The sequence below is a fragment of the Hemiscyllium ocellatum genome, chromosome 43 (assembly GCF_020745735.1).
Source record: "Hemiscyllium ocellatum isolate sHemOce1 chromosome 43, sHemOce1.pat.X.cur, whole genome shotgun sequence".
Classification (NCBI taxonomy): Eukaryota; Metazoa; Chordata; class Chondrichthyes; order Orectolobiformes; family Hemiscylliidae; genus Hemiscyllium; species Hemiscyllium ocellatum.
In genome coordinates, this window is record NC_083443.1 from 11,407,222 (window position 1) to 11,429,461 (window position 22,240).

Here is a 22,240-nt window from a genome sequence, read left to right on the forward strand (position 1 = left end):
TTGAAAATGATTGCAGAACGGAAAAATAAAGGTGCCAACGCTCCCTGTGTGTTTCATTGTTCCCGGGGATATGTGCCAGAGGAATTCTGGACATTGTCCCAATCCCAAACTCTTTGTTAAATGTCTCCCTCCCTATTCCCCACCCTCAGCAGCTTGTTGACCGGCTGTCCAGACCCATCAGTTAACGTCATGCCCGGGGCTGGCAGCTGATAAATGTGCTTCCTGATACTGCGCTGCTTCGATTCAGAGGATCGTGGGCAGCAGCAGCAGCAACGACCAGGTATACCCAAAGATCGCTTTCTCCTTTCATCTCACCCAATGCAGTTTGTTTTGTTTGCAGCCTCGGCTACGCGTGGTTAAGAAAGGAGGGCGCCTTATCTTGCTGCATTTAATAGTTTTTTGACTTGTAGCGGGTCAAAAGGTTGGTTGAAGAGAAGGGGGAGAAAGACAGGTCAGAAAGTGGTCAAAATCGACAGGCTTTATTGCACACACGGCCCTCCCCTCCCGTGGTTTGGACTGAGCGTGTTTCCAGCTATTTAGTATTTGAAAAGCTACAGACTTCTCATTACTTGTTAACGCTAGCAAGTGATAATGCTCCCAAACTAACCCCCTTCCTGCAGACTGGGAGGAAAATGATCCCCTCTTGACTTGCAAAGGTTTGGCCCTTTTTAAAAGTTATTGCTTGTGATATTGAATCCCCGAAGGGATTAAACTGGTGGGTCTCGAGAATGACTGGAAATGTGGAGAAAATTTGAAGATAAAAAATAATTAGAGGGATGTTCCCGAACTGTGTGTTGCAAGGCATGAAATGGAGGGAATTTTGCCCTGCAGTCGCTGAAAATTGATTGCAGCATTTGGCTGTTGAACTCTGAAATGGTGCTAGAACGGCGTGGTAGGGGGTTGTGGGGGGTGGGGGGCGTGCTGCATATCATATATTGAATCCATTCTAAAATACATAGTACTCTGCCGAGATTTTCAAGTTCTTAACACCTGTTGCATCGTTTTACTTACTAAGTATGTTACTAAACATATACCGTAAGCAGAAATGTATTTATTGATATTCAAAAATGTTACACCAGATATCATTTTTAACAGTAGAATTATGTTAAATCAGTGCTACAGTCTAGTATTGAAAGTATTGGATGCCTGTTAAAATACTTGGTCACAAACGAAATTCTGGTTGCTAAGATTAAGTGAACCATCTTTTGAATGGTTTGTGGTTATCCACTTTTTAGTTTGTAAGAGTTTTGAATCGATTTGAGAAGTTGAAGGAATCTGGAAAAATCGATGTGGCTGAGTCCTATATTGGTGCTGTGAGTCACACAATCCTGGCATTTTGGGTGTTCTGTTACAGTCCATATATGGCTCAGATTGAGCTGTGACCTGTCCCTGTATGACCACTTGTTACTATTCTTGGGAGGCACTCCAGTCCCTCTTCTCAATGGGCAAAAGTTTTTGATGCTTTGTTTCAGTTGTTACCCTTTATTCACAGACTTTTCTTGTCTCTTCTCTCCCCCATTGCTGACTCTTTCTCAAGTAGCGGCTCGAGCGGCTGCTGGGAGAGTGAAGGATGTCAACCTATAATGTGTCTCTCAATGGCCCCGCACCTTGGGGCTTCAGGCTGCAGGGAGGAAAGGATTTCAACATGCCCCTGACTATATCCAGAGTAAGTTCATGTGTGTTCCTGCTGATCGAAAAGTACCTTCATTTTTCAGCAAGTTTGTGCATTGTGAACATTCTAATTCCCTGTGATCCTCTCCGTTTCTACTCATCTCCAATGGTTCGAAGTATTTTGAGCCACGCTGTTTCCACTTTACACAGCAAAGGTTCAGCCAATCCTTTGTACTTTTAGATGTGTTTGGTTGCTGGAATCTATCTATTATTGATATGTGCACTGTATTACTTAGCTGGAGCTGCTTCCAAAGCAGGCAAATGTGGTGGTAGTGGGAGGAGAAGACAGGAATAAATTTCCCCAACTTGAGGCAGTGGTGTGGTTTTCCAACTGAATACTTTGAAGCTTCCCTCTCACCCAGTAATATTCCAATGGATCTCCAGAACCAGCCAGAATAACTGAGCAGAAATGTTCCCATTACTCATTGACAGTCTTACATTCTTACATTGACATTCTACCATTTTCTAAGTCAAATTCGAAACCTAAATACTTCCATCATGAATCAGTCAAGAGCGGCACTTTCATAAACTGCTGTTGTATTCTTTGATTCAGATGCCACGGCTTGATCCCAGGATTTACTCTGCTAAATCTGTGAGTGAAGCCCAGATTCTGACTCACATGGCCCCAGCTCAAATTGGGTCTACAAGTAGGTTGCCAGGCCATAGAATCCAAGCTGTTGATCCACATTGACTCTCTCTTGGCTGTGAGTAGCTCATGGTCTGAAGTTTATGTAGACATAAGGTTGGTATAGAAACCCTAATGCCTCCAGTGATTATTCTGAAGGAACATCTCCTTCACCTATTGACAAAATGCTCATTAAGGACGTAAAATTTCAAAACTCTGAGATTTTATTTATTCTGATGACTTCCACCTGGTCATTCAACTGTGAACCAAACTCTGTCTCTGTTCTGTTACTTTTTAGGGTTCAACTCGTGCCCTAATCATTTCTAGCCATGATCTTTTGTATCATTACCCTATTCCCTGTTCTTGACTTTTTCAAACATGAACTATTACAGTGCACAGAATTTTGAACATTTGTCATTTTGTGTACTCCAAACCTCACATCAAAAAACCTACCTTCCTACTATGACATTATCAATCAATTTGGCTATTTAAGGTGAGAATATTGTTTCTTGTCATAAAGTTTTTTTGTAAAAAAAACATTTATTTTGTATTATTGAAAAACAGACATGTTTTTAAAGCTTTCAGTTCTGTAGGTCAGATTCTCTCTTGTGCTATGAATCATGTTAATAAGTGATTTAAGATTATCCATCAGGCTGACAGTGTGGTTCACTTCAATGCATTAGAAGTCACAACCAAAAAGGTAAATGCCCACACATTGTGCCATTTCAATTAAACAAATGTTTATGGTTTCCAGATGCATTCCATATGCCAAATCAGAGTTGACTTGCTCAATTTGAATTTGAACATAAGCTTGACAATAATTGTTTCCTGGTGCATTATCTCTGGCAATGCCTCTACCAATTGGAGTCGACTTACTAACCAATCAGCATCCTCTTCTCATTCAGTTGTTGTTTAGTTGTAAGTGGAAAGGCAAGTTGCAAGATGGATACAGACAGTTTACAGAGAGATTGGTTAAGTTAGTGGCAAAATGTGAAGTTGTTGGAAGGGAGAACAAAAGAACATATTATTTAAATGGAGATAAACTGCAGAAAGCTACAAAGGGATACTTGTACATGAAACACAGAAAGTGAGCACATAGGCGAGTAGGTAATCAGACTAATGGAATGTTGTCTCTTATTTCAAGGCAGCTGAAGTTTAAGAGTAGGGAAGTCTTGCTGTAACTGTACTAAGTACTGGTGAGACCACATCTAGAGCACTGTGATCAGCTAAACAGCTGAGACTCTACTCACTGGAGTTTAGAAGAATGAGAGGTGATCTCATTGAAACATACAGGATCCTTAAGGGACTTGACAAGGTGAATGCTGAAAGGAAGTTTCTCCTCATGGGAGAGTTTAGGACCAGAGGGTGTAGTCTCAGAATAAAGCAATGCCAATTTAAAACTGAGATGAGGAGAAATTTCTTCTCTCTGCAGGTTGTGAGTCTTTGGAACTCAATACCACAGACTGCAGTTTAGGCAGAGTCCTTATGTATATTTAAAGTTGAGATAGGTTCTTGATAGGAAATCAAGAGTTATGGGGATAGGGCAGGAAATGCCCAAGGAATGTCAGATTAGCCATGATCCTATTGAATATTTGAGCATCCTTGAGGGGCTGAGTGGCCTTGTTCTGTTCCTGTTTCTTCTGGTCATATGGTTCCCCTTGAGATTAGTATTTTTGCGATTCTATTCTGCAAGATGTAAACCTTCAATTAAGACTTTTTTTCCCAGAAATACCGAAATTTATTTTGTTATCAAATGCTGTTATTTTGTGTTATAGACTAGACCAAAACCCCTGCAAATATATCAGGAGATATGCTATTTAAAGGCAAGCGTAAGCTGCTGTGTTCCAGATGTAATTTGATCAGTCACACTACTCAGCTTTAAACAAAACGCACCTTATTCTTACTTCCAGTTAAAACACAAACAAAGGAAAGAAGAATTGGTGTAACTTTAACTCTATTGGAAAAGTTAACAGAATAATTGATCATTTAATGACTAAACAGCAGCTGTTTCAGTATAGTAACAACTCATAAACATAACCTTGGCAATTCAGAAAAATAGATAGTCTCACATGTGGCATGGTGGTTCAGCAGTTCGCACTACTGCCTCGCAACACTAGGGACCCAGATTTAATTTTAGCCTTGGGCAACTGTCTGTGTAGCGTTTGCACATTATCCCTGTGTCTGCATGATGTTCCTCTGGATGTTCCAGTTTCCTCCCACAATCCAAAGGTTAGGTAGATTGGACATGCTAAATTGCCCATAGTGTCCAGGGATGTGTAGGGTAGATGTTTTAGCCATTGGAAATGTAGGGTAACAGGGATAGGGTAGGGGGCTGAGTCTGAATGGACGGTTGGTGGGACTTGTTGGGCCAAATGGCCTGTTTCCACAGTAAAGTGATTCTATGATCAATGTTTCACAGGAGGAAAGAATATCAAGAGAGAATTCTGGCAGAGAGGGAGAGAGAGAGAACTCAAACATTTTGCCGTAGCAAGAACAGATGTGTGGAGCTTCAAAACACCAACAACTACTGAAAGTTAAACTAAAAACTAAACTGACTCCACCCATGCATGCTGCTTCTATTGTTACAACTTTTAAAATAAAATCCAAAGGTCTTACAACCTGTTTACTGGCTTGGAGGAGACAGCTCAGTGCCATAGCTCAAAACCTCACTTCAACAATGCAGGACAAAATACACCTCTAAAAGCTATACTATTGTCACAGTTGTCTATGTTATTTGATAATGTCCAGAATATTTTTAAGATGCCATGTGATCTTGTAGATTAGAGAGCTGTTTAATGACTAAGTTTGTTAGATGTTGACTATGTCCTGAAAAAACAAGATAAATTTCTAACTGACTATAGGAACAATGTATTTGATGAATCTATCAACCATGTTCAACTAATACCAATTCTTGCCAGCTCTTTGAAAACTTTTCAGAAGTACAAATGCCAAGTCAGAACCTTGGAACTCCCACCAACATTGTAGGCCTATCTACATCGAATGGACTGCAATGGTTCAAGAAGGCAGCACACCGCTACCTTCTCAGGGCAACTAGGCATGGCAATGAATCCTCAGTGATGGCCACTCCTGTGAACGAATTAAAAACAGGAAGGTGAAATACTTGATTTTATTGTATCCCCAAAGGCTAATTAACTGTTTTCCGATGAAAGTGGGCATGGAGTAATTGATATAACAGAGATAATAAAGCAGACTTCTGAAACAGCCACTAAAGAAACTGTTAAGCTCATTCACTTGTCAGCTAATCTAACTTCACTTGCACCTGATGGCAATGCGTAGAGGTATTTACTTGGCCATTTCTTGTGAGTGAGATATAACCTCTCCCTGACTACATGGTTACACTGTTTGGAAGATTGTGGCCTGAAATTTCACTACTGTGGTGAGTGCACCAAGCTGAGAAATCCATAATATCATAAGACTTAGGAGCAGAAATATGTATTTCAACCCATTGAGTCTGCTTCACCATTCAATGAGATCATGGCTGATCTTAGAATCCATTTTCCTACCTTTTCTCTGTACTCTTATCATTCTCTTACTAGTTAAAAATCTGTCTATCTCAGCTTTGAATGTTCTTACCGATCTAGCCTTGTAAAAGAATTCCACCGATTCACTACCCTTTGAGGGAAGAAATTCCTCCTCATCTTTGCCATAAATAAGCAACCCTTTACTCTGAAGTCATGGTCTGAGAATTTCTCAGTAGGGGAAACAACTTCTGCACAGCCAGCCTGTCAAGCCTCCTGAGAATTTTGTTTGTTTCAATAACGTTGTCTTTCATTCTTTGAAACTTCAATGAGTACAGGTCTAAGTTATTCAGGTTTTTCTCATAAATATATCCCTCCATAGCTAGGCGTACCTTCTCTGGCTTGCCTTCAATGTTTCCTTATAGAAAGGCAACAAAACTATTCATATATAATGCAAGGCCTGACTACTGCATTGTATATTTTTAAGAAGACTTGTCTATTTTTATAATCCATTCCCTTTAAAATATCTTCCAGCTCAGTGCACCCAGCACAAGAAAAACTAATGGTGGATCTGGGGATTTGGGGTCTCTGGCAGATGTAGGATAAATGCAAGAATGACGACTCTGGATGTTAGAAGCAGCCGCAGAGGCTGTTGGGCGGTCTGTTTAAAAGGCCCAGTTGTTTCCTTAAATATTAGGTGATGTAGTCCTCACTCCTTAACACTACCATCTCCATTCCCCATCATTGTCCACTCCACATCACCACACACGTCAACTCCCCAATTATCGCCCAATACATCTCATGACTTTTATTGTCAACTTTTGGCATCCCCTATCTTTGATAACCTCAATGCCAACTTGAAGGGAATTCTTTCCCCTACCTGCCAACCTTTGCTCTTACACTCTCCAGATTCTCTACATACCAACTCACCCATTATCCACCATGGGCAGGCTTCAGGAGTCATCCCAAAATGAAATAAATTAAAGTTCTAAATATCTGTAGCAGATATTTAGCAGACTTCGCCATTTTTTAAAATCCATAATTTCATCAAAGCTCAGTCAATACATTTAAATCCCCTCAGGTACTTGATTCCCTATAAAAGCAAATACTTGTTTTCATAATCCCATATCAAAGACAGCTACTCCTCTAATAACCTCTAATAAAGTTATGTACATACAGCTTTCCATGTGATAATGATAAGATGTAGAAAGCAGCAAAGGATTCATAGATTTTTTTAACACACATAGAATCAGATTGATTTAAAAAAAATATTTTAAGGGGATATTCGAGTCACAAGTGCTTGTATCTGCCTGCCTTTTTGGATAGTAGAAGTCAAAGGTTTGTAAGCTGCTGTGGAAGAAGTTTATATGATCGCGGCTGGGTTGACGGCTATTTTATCTCTTCCTCCTCAGTCACCCTCCCAACCCATTCCCCCCTCCCTCTCCAACATATCTCCCCATCTCCCCGTCCCTCGCCTTCACCACCCCACTATCACTGGAAAAAATGGTTTCAGATGGATATTCTATAGTATCTGCACAACTCTGTGAAAATTCTAGTCATAGAGTCATAGAGATGTACAGCATGGAAACAGACCATTTGGTCCAACTCATCCTTGTCGACCAGATATCCCAACCCAACCTAGTCCCACCTGCCAGCACCTGGGCCATATCCCTCAAACCCTTCCTATTCATATACCCATCCAGATGCCTTTTAAATATTGCAATTGTACTAGCCTTCATCACTTCCTCTGGCAGCTCATTCGATACACATACCATCCTCTGTGTGAAAACGTTGCCCCTTAGGTTTCTTTTATATCTTTCCCCTCTCACCCTAAACCTATGCTCTCTAGTTCTCAGGGAAAAGACATTGTCTATTTATCCTATCCATGCCCCTCATAATTTTATAAACCTCTATAAGATCATCCCTCTGCACTCCAGAGAAAACAGACCCAGCCTGTTTAACCTCTCTCTATCGATCAAATCCTCCAACCCTGGCAACATCCTTGTAAATATTTTTTGAACCCTTTCAAGTTTCACAACATCTTTCCGATAGGAAGAAGACCAGAATTGCACACAATATTCCAAAAGTGGCCTAACCAATGTCCTGCACAGCCGCAACATGACCTCCCAACTCCTGTACTCAATACTCTGACCAATAAAACAAAGCATACCAAACGCCTTCTTCACTATCCTATCTCCCTGCGACTCCACTTTCAAGAAACTATGAACCTTCACTCCAAGGTCTCTTTGTCAGCAACACACCCTAGGACCTTATCATTAAGTGTATAAGTCCTGCTAAGATTTGCTTTTCCAAGATGCAGCACCTCGCATTTATCTAAATTAAACTCCATCTACCACTTCTCAGTCCATTGGCCCATCTGATCAAGATCTCATTGTAATCTCAGGTAACCTTGCATACAGCCGTACTAGTCTGAAAACAGATCTCATCTGATCTCGGAAGCTAAGCAGACTCCAGCCTGGTTGGTACTTGCATAGGAGACTGTCTAGTAATATGAGGTGTATGAGGTAACCTTCTTCGCTATACACTACACCTTCAATTTTGGTGTCATCTGCAACTTACTAACTATACCTCTTATCTTACATCCAAATCATTTATATAAATGATAAAAAGTAGTGGACCCAGCACCGATCCTTGTGGCACTCCATTGGTCACAGGCCTCCAAACTGAAAAACAACCCTCCACCACCACTTCTACCTTTGAGCCAGTTCTGTATCCAAATGTCTAGTTCTCCCTCTATTCCATGAGATCTAACCTTGCTAACCAGTCTCCCTTGCCAAATGCCTTACTGAAGTCCATGTAGATCACATCTACTGCTCTGCCCTCCTCTTTGTTACTTCTTCAAAAAGTTTGTGAGACGTGATTTCCCACGCACAAAGCCATGTTACCTATCTCTAATCAGTCCTTGCCTTTTCAAATACGTGTACATTCTGTCCCTCAGGATTCCCTTCAACAACCTGCCCACCACTGACGTCAGGTGTATAGTTTCCTGGCTTGTCTTTACCACCTTTCTTAAACAGTGGCACCATGTTAGCCAACCTCCAGTCTTCTGGCACCTCATCTTTGACTATCGATGATACAAATATCTCAGTAAGAGGCTCAGCAATCACTTCCCTAGCTTCCCACAGAGTTCAAGAGTACACCTGAGCAGGTCCTGGAATTTATCGACTTTTATGCATTTCAAGACATCCAGCACTTCCTCCTCTGCAATATGAACATTTTTCAAAATGTCACCATTTATTTCCCTACATTCTATATCTTCCATGTCTTTTTCCATGTAAATACTGATGCAAAATATTCGTTTCGTATCTTCCCCATCTCCTGCGGCTTCACACAAAGACCGCCTTGCTGATCTTTGAGGGACCCTATTTTCTCCCTAATGTATTTGTAAAAACCTTTTGGATTCTCCTTAACACTATTTGCCAAAGCATCTCATGTCCCCTTTTTGCCCTCCTGATTTCTCTCTAAATGTATACTCCTATTGCCGTTATACTCTTTTTAAGGATTCCCTCGATCTATCCTGTCTGTACCTGACAATGCTTCCTTCTGTTTCTTACCCAAACTCTCAATTTCTTTAGTCATTCACTATTCCCTATACCTACCAGCCTTTCCTTTCACCCTAACAGGAATATACATTCTCTGGACTCTTGTTGTCTCATTTCTGAAGGCTTCCCATTTTCCAGCCATCCCTTTACCGGTGAACATCTAATCAGCTTTCGAAAGTTCTTGCCTAATACTGTCAAAATTGGCCTTTCTCCAATTTAGAACTTCAACTTTTAGATCTGGTTTATCCTTTTCCATCACTATTTAACTCTAATATAATTATGGTCGCTGGCCCCAAAATGCTCCCCCACTGACACCTCAGTCACCTGCCTGCCTTATTTCCAAGAGTAGGTCAAATTTTACACCTTCTCTAGTAGGTAAATCCACATACAGACTCAGAAAATTTTCTTGTACATACTTAACAAATTCCTCTCCATCTAAACCCTTAACACCATGGCAGTCCCAGTCTATATTTGGAAAGTTAAAATCCCCTACCAGAATCACCCTATTATTCTTACAGATAACTGAGATCTCCTTACAAATTTGTTTCTCAATTACCTGCTGATTATTAGAGGGTCGATAATACAATCCCAATCCTGTGTTTGTGGATTGATCTACAAAGAGCCATGTGGACTTGACAGGCTGAATGTCCCCTTTTTGCACCCTGGTGATGCAAGGAGCTAAATTTTCAAACCAGGAAGGGGATTGAGATATCAGGATCATTTCTAGACCTCAACCCAGCACCACATCAGCATCAGTTAGCAACACAATTTTCTATGAGAAAGGTCCCAGTTGGCCTGGAGGAGAACCTGGTGCTACAGTGGGGCCAGCTGGTATGGGAAGGAGGCAGGAACTAGATCTGCTGGGCAAATCTTGTAAGACCTACTGCAGCTTTTCCAATGCTTGCCCATTGTCTGAATGGAATAGAGGGAAGAGGAGTTCAGAGGGTGAGCAGCCTCACAGCCCACAACAGTGCTCAAAGATGCCTCTTAGCTATTACTCGAGCTGCTCTGCTCAAATGATGGTAACTCGCTGCCCCTGCATCAGACTCTTGGTTTAGAAATTCTGTCTCATTCAAGATCAATCAGCAGTAGATACATCACAGATAAATGAGACAATGCATAACAGTCAGAAGAACAAGGTGGTTAGTTATTACCTGAAATATGTAAATTGGGTTGGGTAGAGGAACAAAGGAATCCTGAAGCGTAGACTTGCTAAAATGTTGCAGCACAGGTAGGCAAGGCCATGAAGAAAGCAAACTAAGAGCTAAGTTGAATTGTTGAGGGATAAGGTTGAGCCTATGACATTGTCCTGGAGAACTGCAGAACATCACTGAATTTCCCACTGGCAATGAGGGTTACCAGTGACCAGAGACTGAACTGGACTAACTCTCTTAAAAGCTATTGCTGCAAGTGCAGACCAGAGGCTCGAAATCCTGCAGCAAATAATTTACCTCCCGACTCCCCAAAAAAAGGCACATGTCACTTTGTACCTTGTACAAGATGGACTGTTGAAATTCATTAAGGCTCTTTGGACAACACCTTCTAAACCTACTACTGCTATCATCTAGAAGGACAAGGCCAGCAGATACATGGGAACACTGCCATCTGCAAGTTCCCCTCCAAGTCACTCACCATTCTGACTTGGAAATATATCACCATTCCTTCAAAGATTTTGGATCAAAATCCTGGAACTCTGTTCCTAAAAGTATTGTGGGTTGACTTACAGCAAATAGATTGCAGTGTTCAAGAAGGCAACTCACCATCACCTTCTCAAAGTAATAAAATAAAGAGTACAGAAGTGAAAAGTATGGCAGTTACCACTAAATCTGTATTGAATCTTTGATACAACAACATGTGGAGTGTAGCGTGCAGTTCTGGTCACTGTTATAAAGCTGGTTTTGAGGCACTGGAGAGAGTGCAGATAAGGTTTACAAGGATGATATCAGAAATATGTTGCATTTGTGGGTTGGAAAGGATTGACAAAATGGGTCCCTTTTGACAATAGAAAGATAAGGGGTGTTTTCTCAATCTTGAAAGATTTTCACAGTGGATACAGAGAGAATATTTCCTTTTATGGGGAAGAGCACAACTAGAGGTCATCAATATAAGACAGTCACCAAGAAATCCAATAGGAATTCAGAAGAAATTTTGTCACCCAGAGAGTGGTGAGAATGTTGAACTCCCTACCACAGGGCTGGTTAACGTGAGTTGTATTGATACGTTAAATGGGAGGATTGATATGCAAGTGAGGGAGAAGGGACTCCACAGGTAAGATGGTTCATTTAAATGAGGGAAAATGGAAAGAGACTTGACTGAAGCATAAGTACTAAAATGGACTGGTTGTGCTGAATGGCCTGTTGCTGTGTCTTATAGTCTTCTGTATTCCAACTCTCTGTTTGCCTCCCATCTTTCACTAATAGCAAATTGTCCAAAACTTCAGGTAAGTGCTCACTCCTGCACTAAGTTCTGCTTGTCCATCACTTAAGTTCTTACTGACTGCTGGTTCCCTGTCAGCAATGAGAGACTGGCTATTTCCCTTGCCCTATGTCTGTGATCTACTCCAATCTCATATCCACCTTGCCCACCCAAAATATACCCAATTACCGTGTCATGAGCGTCCTCTCCTCCACCATTAGCAAAACAGTTTTAATTTACCTGCATCCCAAAATCTGGAGGCAGAATCTTTGAATAATAGGAAACCTTTTGTCGTCATCAGTCTGGAAGATAAGTCAGACCAAATGGACTTGGCGAGAGTGAGAAAGCTGCTGTCGCACTGAGTAAAAACTGCAGACTACAAACTCCCTCACTCCATAGCTGCTAGATGCCATTTCCAGATTCTTTCATTGATAGCAGTGAGTTAAGGCATGAGCCCAGAGCCTGGTGCTTTGTGTGATTGTGTGCTGGTAAACTGAGATGCCCTGCCAGCTGTTGGATCCACATCACTGTCAAGAACAAAGGGAAATTTGTGGATGCCTGATGTCATGCTATGTTCCACTGACACAAATGGGATTCCTCACCCCTCATCGGGAATCACAGAGCTTCATGCTTTGTGTTACGAATGGCCATTCTCTTCCTGAAAACCTGTCTATTAATACATTCTGATGTGTTTCTTATTCAGCAGTGAGTCATCGCTCATTGATTTATGGCTTAAGTGATCGGACCAGGAAGGTTGCAAGGTCACCCTGTCTGTACTTCAGTGGCACCGCTGTAGTGGCAACTGGTAACAGTTTAAATCGCCTTCATCTGTCATGCAACTTTCAATGTAATGGAACGCCCAGAAGCACTTACCACAAAAGGGCTGAAACTGACGACTTGACTGAATGTTGGGAGTGTGGGAGTGGCCAGTCACATAGCCTTGGTGCTAGTAAAAGTCAGGGGAGTGGGAAGCAGCTGGCAAAAACTTTTGAGAGAAGAGTTCTGGGAGAATACCACCTCGTGAGGAAACCAATCCAGAGTCAGGCTTTTGAAGTACATGTCCTGGAGACTGGAAGCAAGTGGAGATCAGAAACTTTGGGGGAATACATTATTACAGCAGGACATTCAGAATTAGGAGTGAAAGGGAATACGCCCAAATTGGATTGTTCAGTTGAACCAGCTGGATTATTTATCCAATCTGCTGTTGAGTTGTATTTGTGATTAGGTGTTCGGTCTGTTTTCCCTGGAGCAATGGAGATGATGGTGAGATTTGTTGGGGAAGTCAAGATGATGGAAGCTTTAGATAAGGAAGACATGGGGAACGCTATTACAAACATGAAAAGTGTTGGAAATGTTCAGAAGGTCAAAGTTGGGAGAGAGAGAAACAGAGTTAACCTTTCAGGTCATGACTTTTCATCAGAATCCTTTTATCAGAAAAGCTTTTCCCATGAGCTCGGGAGTAGATTTACAGTTTTGGAGTGAGACATACAATAGGTTAATATGAGGCAAAACTTCACTCTGAAAGTAGGCGGAGGTGCGTACTGGTGGCCTGAGACTGTCTGCCCATGAGAGCACTAAAGATGATGAATGCATTCAAAAATCGCACGGGAATTTGTGGGATTTTGCTTCAGTAGATGGAGTGATCCAGATGGCATGATGATGGTAACATCAACAAACCTGGGGAAAATTCCTTACTGGATTTAGAGCGTGCACATGTCAGACAAGTGATTTAATACCTGAGTCAACCACCGATATATTCAGGTGTTGCAGTTGGTTGGAGTGGGATAGCATTAGGTTGAGTCTGTACATTTTCATTGGTGTGTATGAAGGGTCATAGTGGAGCATTCTGACACATCTTGACCTCAAATGATTTAGGAGCATGTCCCATCTGAGAAAGTAGCATTGAGAGATGAAGAGACACATCTGCTTTTCATGTGAGGTTTAAAAACAAATGTCTGTTTCACTGAACATAAATAGTGATTGGAGCACAACAGGGCAACAATGTAAAATTAATGTTCACCTTAATGGGGTTGGTAATCAAATGGTTATTGGCCCAGCACAAGAGATGTGAAAATTAGATTCTCAGCAGAGGCAATTAATGTCATGTATATTCATTCCTTTCCTAAGCAGCAGCTGGATGGTATGTGATTGAGAAGAGATTGAAGGTTATTAAGATATGAAAACAGAAAGGTCATCACATGCTCCATTGAGTTTGCAGCTGGGCACATTAAACTGTGTTGACTGGAATGTCATTGGTCTGCTCAACTTCAAGTTGTGATAGTGGATTAAGCTCCCAGAGATATTACTTGCATAACTTTAGATACGGAGCTGGTGATGAGGGGTCTGTGTTGTCGTTTCAACTTCCTGTATATGGAAGTATATAGAAGTCAATTGCCTTTTTGAGCAAATTGGTTTGAGTATGTCAGTGTTAGTGGAACATCACGCGAAGAATAGGCTTCATGAACTGAATGACCTTCGCTTATTATCTGTCCTCAACTGAAGTACTAGAATTCTAAGTTGCTTTGCAAGTCAACAGTGTTTAGTGCTCAGGACAGAGCTAATTATGGGAGGAAGAACAGGGGAACTCCTGAACTGATTAAATCTCAGCTGATTTCTGTCATACCTTTCAGTTTGGTTTGTTTCATTAGGGTGTTTTTGTTGCAAGATTACAATCTGGAAGTTGCTTATTGCCAGAGAAGTGCTTTGGGACAATTTGAGAATACACAGATTCATTGGTTGTTTGATTTTTAAATAATGAAACTGGTTTCTTCCAGAGTGAGATTTATGTTGCCTTCAGGAAATAGAATTGAGTCTTTGATTTGTTGCGTTATGTCTCATGGTCAGTGTATGAGTATATCTTTAAGAGTCATGCTCATGAGATCACCATTGTAGTTGAGAGTGTGGTGCTGGAAAAGCACAGCAGGTCAAGCAGCATCTGAGGAGCAGGAGAATCGACATTTCGGGCATAAGCCCTCTATCAGGAATTCCAGCACCATACTCTTGACTCTGATCTCCAGCATCTGCAGTCCTCACTTTCTCCTAGATCATCATTGTATCAAAGCATGTGACTTGAAGGTATAAAGATCTCCGATGCCATCTTAACAGTGTTCACTGGGAGTAGACATTTTTATCTGTTGGTTGAATGTATATAATAGTGAGTTGCAATGTGTTTGTTGCATTTTTCAATATCCATGTTGAGTTTATTCTGTTATGAGGGATAACATACTGCATCGGGTAAAATACTCCACTGGAGATAAAAACTCACATTGTTTCTCAGTTTGTTTTCTGTTTCCTGCTTGAGGTATTATTGATTTTGCTACGGCCTTTACATTGGAGAAATAGTTGCATTATCCAGTACCTGGTCAAAGGGAGGAAGTTACATAGTGCTTTCTAAACCTGATGTTTTGGTGAATGTGATCACTTGATTCCAGCTTGAAGGAAACACCTCATGTAGGAGACATGCAGGAGTTGGAGTTGCAACTCCAGCCTCACTTGTTGACTTTACTGAGATCTTGGGGATCTAATGGCCTATGGTATTGTTCTATCAGGTCTATTCTATTTTATTGTAGCCACAAATGTACAACAATAGCTTATCATTTCTCAAAGGAAAACTGGCTTATTATAAATTTCTTGTTTAGCTTTCTTGCAGTGCTTTTAATTATTTGCTGGTTAGTGTAAGAGAGAGTAGAGCAAATAAGGTTTTTGGAAGAGACCAAAGGTAATGGATTTGATCTAGAAAATGTTTAGTTTAAGATCATTTCTGTTAATCCATTACTGCATGGTAGACAAGCTGTGTAACAAACCCAAGATAATGGAGGTGTGAAGAGAGGTAATGGTGAGGTGGGCAAGGATATTGTTATCATATTTAACTTTACAGTTTTGATGATATTGTCAAGGGGCAGAATGTAGATGAGAAATGGGAGACAACCATGGATATTTCCTTGGGAGATTTTAGAGTTGATAATACAGAAATGGGAACAGAAGCTATTGCTGGTGATTCTCTCCCAATGACAGGATAGGGAAAAATGGTGTTGTATCATCTCCAGTAAAGGCAGATCAAACCTGATAATAGGCTCTCTGGGCAGGCAGTGGCTTAGCTATAATGTTATTTGGCTAGTACTCTAGGCCCCATGCTAAATTCTGGTGACATGGGTTCAAATTCTACCATAATGATGGTGAAATTGGAATTCAGTAAAATTCTGGAATGGAGAGTTGGCTTAATGACAACTATGTAACCACTGTTGCTTTTTGTAAAAGCCCATCAGGTTTGCTGTGGTCTGGCTACATGTAACAGCGGACCCACAGTAATGTATTTAACTGTTAACCATCCTCTAGGTAATTAGGGTTAAATAATTAATACTGGGCATTGCCAGTGACACCCACACCCTGTTAGCAATTTAAAAAGACTGATAATTCTGATATTTAATTACCTGGCATTGTACATTAATTACTGAAGCAATTCAAGATCTTCATTAAGTATTTTTGACTGATAGCATATTAATCAGGACTAAGCTATTGACTACTGAGATGTAATAAAATTTTATTTATAAATATTTTTCTTAAATCCAGCTAATTTCCATTTGCATTCTCCTTCTCTCTTGTATTCCCCCTCATTTTCTTTCTTTCTTATTTTTATTTGTCTTTTGCTGTTTCTTCTCTCACTGCGTACTTTGCTGTGCTCTTTTCGTCATGGGACTCTAATCTGTCTGTTTCTTACATTTGTTTGTTTCTCATTCTCATTTTCTGATTTTCTTTCTCTCTCCTGTCTCACATGCATTCTTTGTCTCTCTCAAACTGTTGCAGATTGTCTCATTCCCTCTCCCCTCTTACATTTTGTTTTTCTCTCTGATATTCTCATTTTCTCTCATTTTCCCTTGCATTCTTTCTCTTTCATTCTCTCTCATTCTGTTTCACTATCTCACCCAGATTCTTTCTCTCACATTCTGACCCTGTGGCAGTTGAAACAGCTGCCTTTCATGTGAGCAACATTAGATCACTTAGTGTGAAACTGAATGCATTGCATTCTGCCAAGTGGATGCTGAATTTTTCATGACATTAATACAATTAAAAGGGATAAAACAGTCCAACCTAATTTTAAAATGGTAGTGTGAGTCTCGTTTATCTGCTGGTTCTTATTGTGTTTTTCTTCTTCAAACATGTTATTAAAACAGCTCAAAATTGTACCAAACTTGGAATCACAGAAATGAACAAATTGGAAGCATTTAGTTTTAAGCTGATAATTGGACCAGTGGGATACTTTGCCTAATGGGTTTCAATGCAGCTGCTTCTGTGTTGCCAGTGGTTATTACAGTACAAACGTGTATGTTTACTATTTGTAATTGATGCTGGTTGAAAGAATCATTAAGTAAGAAAGGACATTGCTTACTTTGTGTGGTCAATATTTCACCAAGCAACACAACTTTCTTCTTTTCTAGTAATATAAAAGAAAAAGTACTGCAGATGCTGGAGATCAGAATTAAAACAGAAAGACCTGATAGGAGAAAGAAACAGTTAATGTTTTGAGTCCGATATGACTCGTTCTGAATGTAGGAAGAGTCATACCAGACTCAATATTAACACTCTCTGCACTGATGCTGCTAGACCTGCTGAGTTTCTCCAGCACTTTCTGCTTTTGTTTCCTGTTCTTCTCTCCCCCAACTTTCTTTCCAATTCTGCAGAGCTTTTGACTTGAACTGATGCTAATGTGGCAGGTGGTGGGATAGGGTTATATCACTGGGTCTGGAATCTCAGACTAATGTTCTGGGGTTATGGGTTCAAATCCCACTCTGGCAGGTGGTAACACTTAAATTCACTAATGTCCCATTTTAGAGAAGGAAATTGTCATCCTTACCTGGTCTAGACTCACATCTAGTAGTGTGATTGATTGACTAGTCGAAAACCTCTGGGCAGTTAAAGGTGGGAAAGAAATGCTGGTCTCGTCTCCATCTCAGAAATAAATGGAAAAGAGACAATGGTAATACGATCCAACCAGCCTTTATAGAGAACAGTTATTTATCCAGCCTGTGGTTTCTCATTTGAGTTTGGAGAAATGCGCTTGTAATTTCTATAATAGCCATGAAAGCCAGTGCAGGGAACTGGTTCCAGAAGCACGCAGCTGAAATACGGTGGGTTTTGAGAACTGTAGCAGAGCGAGCTATTGTAAGAAAGATTAGCGAACAGTCTTTAAAATCTTTGATCTGCAACCTTTGCTCTTCTGGATGAGCTAGTACGGCTTTACGTTTTCCATTCCATACTTCTACGGAGTTGAAGGGCTGAATAATTTAGAATTGGAATTGCATGTCTCAATGGCAACATCATGAGGGAGTCACATAGCTCAACAAAAAACCTGAATGTTTCAAAGATTCAATGTCTAACATATGTACAAGAACAGAAAAAAGTGAGAAAGATTGGAAAGAACAAATGGTTTTTGCCAGTAAGTGAATCTTTTTAATAGATTATGTAGTTGCAATAAAATGCATGCAGTTTTGCTGTATAAAAACAAGGCTATGCATGGAGAAATGCTTTTTGTACATTCAAGCAACGTTGACTTGCTGTATCTGATGAGTGGCTTTCTGTATTGAGGAATGAAAGCACAAGTCATTAAAACCAGCAAATGGAACACATGTTCCTGCTGGTTCTGGCCCTTTGGAAGCACCTGTTTGTAAATCTAACCCTGGTGTTTCACCTAAATGACCAAGAAGGAACCTGAAACCCAGTATTTGTGAAGTACTGCAGTTGGATGATCAAGTGAATCTTGCTGCATGATTTTGCACAGTGGCATAAAATTATGTTCTAGTAACTGTCAAGTTGCTCATAGTTGATGTCTTCACTTTTTCATGGGATGCGGGTGATGCTGGGAGTTGCCAGTTCCTAATTACCCTTAGACTGAGAAGCTTGCCAGATCATTTCAGAATGAAACTAAAAGATCACGTTATCTTACTGGCCTTATTCTAAGGTAAAATGCTTACATAGGATACAACTTAAAGACTGATTTTCCATTTGGTCTGGTAGTTACTAACTGGAGAATGACTGCTGAAGAGAATCAGATAAATTTTATAAAAGGCCAAGACGGTTGTTTTGTCCCCATACTTTCTTGGCACAGCTACAGTTTGTCTGCTATTGAGGTTGTGCAGTCAGTGTTGCACCTCCATTAAGATCTTAAAGCACACAAAAATATTTCTTCTAATTTTTGCCTACAAAGCCTGTTTTTGAAGGGATATTTGTAAGTTCCCCTTGCAATTATTCTGGACCCATTTTCATATTGTGCTGTTTATCTTGTGAATTGTTATATTTGGCTGTTTGTATTTGGAATCAGTCTTTTGGACAGCTCTCCTTCATTTGTTTATATATAGATGGTGGACAGCCTGAAAAATAGTCCACTATTGCTGACTCAGTTAGAGAAAAGCCAAAGAAATTATGAATTTTCAAGGCTTTCCATGAGCAGGAAACAAAGTATAATTGTGGGGGATTGGTTTGAGTCTGTCCAAATTGTGGAATATTGCAGCTGAATGTGTAAATTGAAATAGATTAACAGGTATCTGTGCAATTCAGCTACTTAGCATACCAACAGGCCTGGGCACACCTGTCTACCCAGCTCCTTAAGCCTTTAAGGTCTCTGGGTTAATGGGGAACAAGCTGCAAAGCTTCACCATTTGCTGCAAGAACATCCACGAGGTATGTTTGCAAAGGTGCTGTACTAGCAGCAGTCAAACTGGAAGTGAGCACAGCCCTTCTAGTGTTTAGCCAAGATTATGACCGTATCAATGTTTCTGCTTCAGGCCATTTCCAGGTTGACAATTTGACAATTCTATATCAGGAAATGTGATGACATCAGAAGTGTCAAGCAGGTGATTGATGTCTTGGTTAACGTAGCCAGCCTTTCCCACTGCAAGCAGAGGTCCATGCACTGCCTGGGTACAATGCACTGCTGCCCATGGGAGAGCAGAGGAATCATTAGTTGCCACTGGGTCACCTGCTCCTTCAACATTCACATTTGTGCATATGTCACTGTGTGCCTTGCACAATTCTGCCTTCTCTAATTCACTAACTACATCCAGTGTTAATGTTGGCTGTTGCTTGATTCCAGGATGATGTACTCAGCATCACGTGTTTCTGAAGTAGGTCTTCTTGCAACTGACCAAGCCAAATCCTGACACAGATCTTATCCTAAGGGCAGTGGGATCTGGAGAATGGAATTTGCTTTCTTTTCTTCCCTGCTGTTGCTCTGCCTCATTAGGACTCAAACTGGGATCCAACTTAATGGATAAATTGTTGCCATTTTGAATGGGAGCAAGCTCATCCAGTCATTAATGCCAAATCTGTTGTGCCTTCAAGGAGGTCTTGGTTGTGTTTCTTTTGTCCTGCACCCAGAACCCTGGCCATTTGAGTATTGTGAAAATGGGACTTTGCTGCTATCCGTAAATAATGACGAGGGATGAGGGGTTCTGTGTGAGCAGATCCGTCTGAGACACTGGTAACTAATACTTCAGGATCAATAATGACACTATCCCAGGGGTACATTTCAAACAGAGCTCACCCTGCAACATCCAGTACATCTGCATTGCACAGAATGTTGAAGGGTAAGACTGAAGAATGGGAATTGTTCAGGAGAAAAGTTCCCTTCCTCTCTCATAGGTAGAAATGTTGTATGTCAAAGAAACACATTCAAAGTGTTAAACGTGCCCAGCCATTAATCAATTCTAAGTCCCAAAGTAAGTGCATGTCAGATTGTATCTATAATTGGATTTTTGAAACCCTTTCTGAATATGTGGACATCCAATACCAGGAGTGCCTAAAGAACCTGTCCTCCACCTAAGGCAGAAGTTGAGTGTAATGGGACTTGCCTGGATATGTGCAGCCCAACAGTACTCACGAAACTCAACAATATCAAGGAAAAGCAGCGTCATTTGATTGGCATCATATCTGCACCTGCAACATTCATTCCCTCTACCACAGTGACAGCAGTGTGTTTCATCTACAAGATTCACTGTAGCAACCCACCAAGGCTTCCTCGACAGCACCTTCCAAACCCAAGTTCTGTACCATCTAAAGAGACAGGGTAGCAGACACATAGGAACGCTACGACCTACATTTTATCCCTGACACCATCCTGACTTGAAACTATATCCCCGTTGCTTCTGTGTGACTGGAGTCCTGGAACTCCCTTCTTGACAGCATTATGAGCGTCCTTATGCGTCAAGGACTGCAGTGGCTAATAAATAGCAAGTAAAATTTGTGCCACACAAATGCCAGGCAATACAATGTTAAACAAAAGAGAATTAAACCATTACTGCTTGGCATTCAATGGTATTACCACGACTGAATTCCCCACTATCAACATCTTGGGGGTTTCCATTCACCAGAAACTGAATTGGACCATCCATATATAAATTGTGGCTAAAAGAGCAGGTCAGAGGCTGGGAATCCTGCAGTGAGTAACTCGCTTCCTGACTCCCCAAAGCGTGTCCACCATCTAAAAGACGCAAGTCAGGAATGTGATGGAATGCTCCCCACTTACCTGGATGGGTGCAGCTCCAGAAAGAAGCTTGGCACCATCCAGGACAAAGTAGCCTGCTTGATTGGAAACAGATCCACAAACATTCATTTCCTCCAGCGCTGCTCAGAAGCAGCAGTGTGTACCATCTGTAAGGTGCACTGCATAATTCACCAAGCTCCGTAGAAAGCACCTTCCAAACCCATCAATTCAGAAGGACAAGAGCAGCAGAAACATGGGAACAACCCCACCTGCAAGTTCCCTCCAGGCCACTCACCATCCTGACTTGGAAATATATCGCTGTTCGTTCAGTGCCACTGGGTAAAAATCCTGGAACTCTGTCCCTCTCTATTTGCATTGTGGGTCAATCTACAGCACATGGACTGCAGAGTTTCTAGAGGGCAGCTCACCACCATCTTCTAAGGGTCAAATAAGGAAAGACAAAAAAAGTTTGGCCCAGCATCCAGCACCCACATCCTCTAAGTAATGCAGATTGAAACGACTTTGCTGAGGTTGATGGTGCTGAAGATGCTTTGAATGGAGCTGGGAGAAAGTGAGGACTGCAGATGCTGGAGAGTCAAAGTTGAAAAGTGTGGCACTGGAAAAGCACAGCGGGTCAGGTAGCAGCCGAGGAGCAGGAGTGCCAACATTTCGGGCATAGGCCATTCATCAGGAATGGAGCTGGCTCAGTGTGTAGTAAACGTGAAGTAATCTGACTGGCCATGCAGGTAGTTTGTAACTTTGCCCACCTACTTGGGTCATGGTATTGGTGGCATGTTGAGTATACCATCGTATTCTACAATTGTACCAAGAATCTGCACAACATTGAGATTGCCTGACAGTTCATATAGTTTAAATAGATAGTGAAATGATGTATTTTAAATAGTGTACAGAAGAAATATCTTGACATCAATACCTGGAAGAAAAGTTACTAGTGTAATACATAGCAAAGTTCCTGGCTTCATTGTAAATATTGCAGATAATGTTTCACTGA

At 41.0% G+C, this 22,240-nt stretch overlaps 1 protein-coding gene across 1 annotated transcript in view; it reads left to right on the forward strand.

Annotated features, from left to right (window-relative positions):
- Positions 1-210: 210 nt before the first annotated feature.
- The window catches only part of ldb3a (LIM domain binding 3a), a 176,023-nt gene continuing 153,993 nt past the window's right edge, over positions 211-22,240 (forward strand). Inside the window, exons 1-2 of the mRNA XM_060854110.1 lie at positions 211-280; positions 1,541-1,666. Coding sequence (XP_060710093.1) covers positions 1,571-1,666 — 96 coding nt within the window. The 5' untranslated portion in view covers positions 211-280; positions 1,541-1,570. The remainder of the gene's footprint in view (positions 281-1,540; positions 1,667-22,240) is intronic.